General features: G+C 40.1%; 1 protein-coding gene across 1 annotated transcript; it reads right to left on the bottom strand.

Moving 5' to 3' along the window:
* Positions 1-3,397: 3,397 nt before the first annotated feature.
* LOC147603774 (F-box/kelch-repeat protein At5g15710-like) lies at positions 3,398-5,483 on the bottom strand. Its single transcript, XM_086796120.1, has 2 exons — positions 5,302-5,483; positions 3,398-4,918 (listed from the first exon to the last, which is right to left on the bottom strand). Exon 2 carries the CDS (start codon positions 4,856-4,858, stop codon positions 3,671-3,673), a length of 1,188 nt encoding a protein of 395 aa, XP_086652246.1. The 5' UTR covers positions 4,859-4,918; positions 5,302-5,483; the 3' UTR covers positions 3,398-3,670.
* Between the last annotated feature and the right edge of the window lie 923 nt (positions 5,484-6,406).

Here is a 6,406-nt window from a genome sequence, read left to right as displayed (position 1 = left end):
CCTTGCTAGACCTTGACTTGGGGGTGGCTTTTTTAAAGTAAATTTGTGGGAAGTTGAATGTAAGATCTACACATCAACAACTTATACCCAACCACTATGCTACTTGTCCCTATGGAATTGTGATAATATCTAATGAGGCACCCTTGCGTTGCATCAAGAGAGTGCTTTCTTACCATATGCCCACACATCCATGAGACGTCACTCAATTATGAGCATATCAAACACTTATTTGGGCCACATTTGATTTTCACACTCACCAAAAATTTGCCAAAAACTGCCTAATTTTTGTAGTTCTTTTTTGGTCATTCTTAGCAGCAAAAGGTTTGGAGCTGGTTATAGATTGTGTTTATGCCGATGGGTGTGTTTATGGTGCTCAATATGCAAATATATGATTGTGGTGTTGCTCAGATGCAAAAGATACTCTTATTGAAGAAATTGTATAGGAGGGTTATGTATACACTTTCCACCTATATAATGGAGGAGATTACTCCCTTAGGGGCGTTTCACATGGATAGCCTGCAGCTAGGGCTGCTTTGCTCCATGTAGGTTACACCCTAATTTTAATGTCAAAAATTTCTGGCCAATAGGCATCAATCACCCCATCAAATGTGGTTTTTGTTACGATCGCTCTATGCCCTTAAAAAACAGGGCTTACAATTGTCTTTCTCTACCCTAAACAGATTTAAACATGGTTTTAATTGTTATGACACACTTTGTCTGCTTTTGCAAGAGATCCATACATATCAACCAAGGTTTCACAGCAAGGTCTCTAGTAATTATAGCATGTATTTCTCAGCCCTTCTATGTAGCCCCCTTTAGCTTTCAAACTTCACATAAAATATGACATCATATGAAGAGATATCCTTGTGTTTCATATTAGCTTTTTTCATGTTTAAAACAATTTTTTACACCAAATGCCATTTATCTAAAAATATGCATTTGAGTATGCTTTTTAAGTTACCAGCAACTTCTAAGGTATTGCACCTAACTTGAAATCTACTCATTGCAAATTGTGCAGATCTCATTCTTCACAAACTTAGTGCAGATCTCAATCTTCACAAAACTTACTTGAAACGTAACCTTTTTTTCTTCACCATGTCTTTTTTTAAATACCAATGAAAAGCCTCCTTTGAGTGATAAAACAAGACTAGGGTTAGATATGTAAAACCCACATACTACATTTACTAGAGGAAAAGCATAAGCAGAGATGTCATTCCTTCTCTCCAAGATTCATCAGTAGGAAGACTATGCTTTTTTTCCTTTCATTAATGGTGAAGCGATTCAACGTTGAAATGAACTGTATTGAAATGACAACTTGAATTTATGGCGATAATGTGATCATATAGTGGACTCTTAAATTGAGTGAAGGTTGTGACTTGATTTGGATATGATGATGGTATGATGTGCATGCTCCAAGCATCACTTCTCTTGAAGAGCTTGAAGGCACAACCTGAATTGATATAGCTTACTACTGCAGCTAAGATTGAGAATGTGAAGTTAAATATCTACTCTCAGTGAGTAGTTGAGTGCCTTGAGTGTTGATTTCATATTGCAACAAGCATTCAAGCTGTAGACAAGCGTGGTGCATTCAAAGAGAACGTGAAAAAAATTTGAAACCAGGTACTGAGATTACTTTCCCTTATGGGAGTGGGTAGATTCAAACCCTATACCTCCCAACTCATGTATTTCTCAACCTTGTCTATGGCTCCTCAACCCTTCTCTATGGCTCCTATGTGCTCATACAGTTTTTTGATTCACCAGCCCCTTGGCTTTACCTAGGTCTTAAAAAAACCCTTGGCCTACTTAAAATGGACGTCTAGATGATCACCTCTATCTCATGCACATGTATGCAAAGAGAATATTTGAGATTGTCCCTTCTTTTATACTATCCTACTAGATAAAAGCTAGAAAGAAGTTTTGGTAAAACTAGTTTACATTTGTTAATTTCTTTAGTTTATTGACTTGCCTTTGTAAAATTTAAAACTTCGACATGATAACACCCCTCTGAAGTTGTGTTTTGTTTGTGTTTTTGTGTGGGTGTGTGGGTTGGGGTGGAGAGAGAGAGAGAGCGCTATAGAGTTACATTTGAAATTTAAACAATAATGTGAGGTCACTCTGGAGGAAGCTTGAAGGGTTGTTTGTGAAGGGTTTCGACACTGGCCAACAATGAAAATCCACATAGAGATGGTCAAAACACTTGCTGAATCATTTACAAGAGTGAAACTAAATTGAGGAAAAGCACCAAAACCAAAATGAGCTGAGCCAATAGCTTAAAGTTAGAGGGTTTTGTATCTTCCCAGCCATGACTCAGCAACATTTGACACTGTAGCTTGGATGGATATTCCTGGATTCATCTAGATTCTAGGTATATATATATTGTAGCTTGGATGGACCCTTCCTGGCAGATTGTGAAAGAACAAAAGTGCGTGTGCATGGACTCCAAGGTTCTAGAAATTTGCAAAGTTCACCCTTCTATGGAAGGAAGAGTTAGGTATTATTCCGACCCCTCTAAGAGATGGTTCACACATAAACACACAGTTACATACTGCCACACTCATAAGAGTCCTTAAGATCTCACTTGAAATTAACGAAGAACAGCAAACAAAAATGTAAGCCCACACTCGGGAGAATTTTTCAAAGGGAGTTCTTTGGAGCACTCAGTTCAGACTTCTCTACTAACCTCTGCAGTTTTGGACTAGACAAGGCTTTTCCAAGAACTGTTGAAAGTGAGAGAAAATGGCAAGTGGAAACGCTTAAGTTAGGTCGCCATCCTGAAGGGTTCCCATAAATTCAAGGTATGTAACCCTTAGGTTTGCTCTTTTCCTATATGTTCATGTCCTTAGAGGCTAATTATGAGGCCTTCCAAGGTGACCTGTCTTCATGTGTAGGTGACCCACCTGTCTTCATGTGTATCCATTTCACAAGATGAAAAATGTATTTGGTATGAGGAGCACGTCAAGTTATAGTTTCAAGGTGGTTCTATAGATTCTACCAAGGTTATGTCAACATTATCAAAAGCAAGCTTTTACCGACATCTAGCATTACTTAGCTTTTTAAGCACTGTGAAAGCACCAGGCAATGACTTAGCACATTGGGTACCTATACTCAAAACTAGTTTCACCTTTTTCCTTATCTTGTGTTAAGTTAGCTTGACCTTCTGGTTCATATCTTAGAGATGGTCTTTATTTATTCCTTCCCTTAGTTGCCACAGCAAACCCCAAACTACAACTCCTTCCTCCCCCAAAACTTGAAAAAGCAAGTAAACGCCTCTCTACCTCCTTGCAGCAAAATATAAAATGACACCAATACAAAGAGTATTAGACTTTACTATGAACATAGCATTAGTTCAAAAAACTGTGTTGGTCATAATCCTCTCAAGCCGTATACACTATTGTTCAGAAACCATCTTTTAGAACAAAACAGAAATAGCGGTTGGCAATATATGTATTCTTGATTTTCCCATCAGGACACAAACCTCCACCCAGTCGCGTTCATGTGTATGTATAAATAAATGTTCATTGACAAGGATAAACGGCAGGTTATATGGCCATTAATCAATACTCTGACGGAACACATACAGAATGGGAACTAAGCCAGAAAATACCTTGCCTGCCTAATTATGCCCACCACAATTGAATGACAATTCAACCAATTCGCAGACTGAGGTGTCCTAGGTGGTTGCCTCTATGCGTGGTTCAAACCAAAGTCCCCTGACCAGAATCTCTTTTCCATGTATCTTGTGCCGTGTAAGGGGACTTCTTGGTAACAGACAGCACGACCTTGAAGTGGAACTGTAGCGTTGGTTTCCCTCCGCATGTAGATGATACACTTCCCATCCATTCTGCAGCGTGCTAGAGCATAAAGACGAAAAGCGCCCAGCACACACTATGCTGCCTGCAGGATAACCTGATCTCCAACAATTTGCACTTGAATCAAACTCAAACACCAACATAGCTTTTGCACCTCCACGAGGTATGATGGCACCCCATTTACCTTCCCAATTAAAGATGTATGACCCATCTGAAGATGGATTGTTAGCAAGCTGGAGGTGGGGTTGGTTGTGCTGACGCTGATTGACAATGGCTGGCATTGCAGACGGGCCACAAGACATTGCATGTGGGCTCCACACTCCATTATCTAGATCATAAACCTCTATTCTTTGCCGTGTAGTAAGACAATAGAGAACCCCACCTGACACTGATGCATCCCAAAGGCTGTCACTGTGAAGTTCCCAGGGAACTCCGATAGTCTCTCTCCAAGCATCAATCTTTGCATCAAAAACAAACACTGAACCAGTGGGTCTAATATTGCCAGCCTGCCCTCTAAGAACCAAGGCGACAACCTTGTAGATGCCGGACTGATGATCAACATCAAGCAAGATGACACCGGGCTGCAAAGAGATGGGTGGCAACCGTTTCCAATCCTTTGTCAAAGGGTTACATATGAAGAGTGTGTAACCTTCTTTGCTGATTCCACCCAAGCAAACTAATCCCCCAGAAGTGGCCAGGAGGATGGCATTTTCTGGGAGGAAGAAGAAATTGATGTGAAACCACTGGCATCCATGCAAGTCATATGCCCACGCCTGGTTGTACATCTGCTGCTGGAATTCTAGTAGCCACGGCTTGCGGGGATGCTGCCACAGCTTGCAGAGAGACAGAAACAAGGGGGACCATATGATCGACCTCCATCTCCTGCAGACCCCTCGGGCTAAGTAGATGTTGGAGCAAGGTAAAAAAGCCAAAATCCTTGCAATCAGCTCTTCAGGGGCACTGTCCCAGAAATTGTGCTGGCCATTCTCATTAGAGTAACCCTTTTTGCCTTCAATTGTGAAACCCATATGCTTGGGAGAAGAATCCATGGTGTTAAAAAACTGCTGCTGCTGCTGCAGTCCCTTATTGCAGAGGATAAAACTCGAAAGCTGGACCCAAAAGATGATAAACCTTGTTAGAGAGGTAAGCCCAAAAGAATAAAAACCAATGATGATGGAAAACAAAACTAATTAAGCTATGCTCTCTATTGTGGATTAAGTTCTTTCTCCAGGTTATTTAAGCTCTGATTGCTACTGCTAATGAACCAAAAAACCTGATCAAGCTCTGTTCTCTAATGCTAATGGCGAAATAAAAGCTTTGCTTTCTTAAAGCCAGACACTGTAAACCCTAACTTGGGAGGGAGGGACGGAGGAGCGGGGCGGGGGGGATCATGAAAAAGTTACAAACCAACACCCCCCCCCCCCTCCCCCTCCCACACCCCACCCCACGCACCCACCCACACACACACAGAGCTCGACTGTTTCGTGTTTACCTGAGTACAAAGTGCAGGACGATGGCGCAGAAATTGAGCCTTCAAGTATGCCGCCCAAAGAAAACCCTAAATTTGAGAGTAGGGAAATACTCTGCACAGCAAAAACTATGGTACAGTTAGTAGAAACTCTCTTACTCTGTTCTATTCTAGGGTTTGCAGGAAGTGGTAAGCTTAGTTAATACAAGATAACAATATTGATTAAACTGTTAAAAAAAAGATTCCCTCTATCGGCCCTCAATTCACACACGGCTCTTCAAAAAAGATATTTTCCTCTCATTTTTTCAACCATCACCTAAAAAGGAAGATATTTTCCCCTCATTTTTATTTATAAGGAAGATCTTTTCCCCTCATTTTTATTTATAAGGAAGATATTTCTACTTGAATTTTTACTTGAGCAGCATAGAAGGGTTTTTGGTCCTCTCCTTTCGGACTCCGAAGACAGGGGTTGCTTTGTTCAGTCAACCCTCGAATTGTCAATATCTTGTTGATCCAACAGTGTTAGATTTTTTTACTTGTGAAGCTATGTGAAATTGCTATTTTGACAGTCTCTTATTGAAGGATACTTGAGTGGCGACGTAGCTTAGTTTCTTCAAGGTTTGAAAACTCTCCCAATTTGTGGTTGTCATTTCTCGTCTAGCTTTTGTGAAGTTGAAAGCTTCCATTATTGGAGCTCACTAGCCTCAATATGGAACCAAAATTTTGTTTGCACATTAATTAATTAGTTGTAGTAGTAAAATCTTACGAGTAGGTTGAATAGAAATGAAAGAGGTAACCTTAGATATTCGACTTTAGGGTTGTTTTTTATTTATTTATTTTAAATCGATTATCTCTGGAGAGAGAAGACGCGCTATTCGGCTGGGTCGCATATTTTTAAACCTTAGAACCTTAATTAATTAATCGAGCTCGTTAGAGCTCAATTAATTAATTAATACGTGCAGCCCAATAAGTACCCAATAAAGCAAGGCTAACAGTATCTTTATTTTTTGAATGGATTTGGCCATCAAAATTTTTAGTAATAAGAATTTGCCAAGCTAGTTATAATACCTAATGTTTACCAAATAAAGCAACAATTTTATTATGGGCTAAGCCACGTGGGCGTCTCTAA

This window comes from Cibotium barometz, chromosome 63, assembly GCF_041138505.1.
Source record: "Cibotium barometz isolate CiBa-2024 chromosome 63, ASM4113850v1, whole genome shotgun sequence".
Lineage (NCBI taxonomy): Eukaryota > Viridiplantae > Streptophyta > Polypodiopsida > Cyatheales > Cibotiaceae > Cibotium > Cibotium barometz.
Note: the sequence above shows the minus strand (reverse complement) of the source record. Positions and strands in the feature narration are given on the sequence as shown.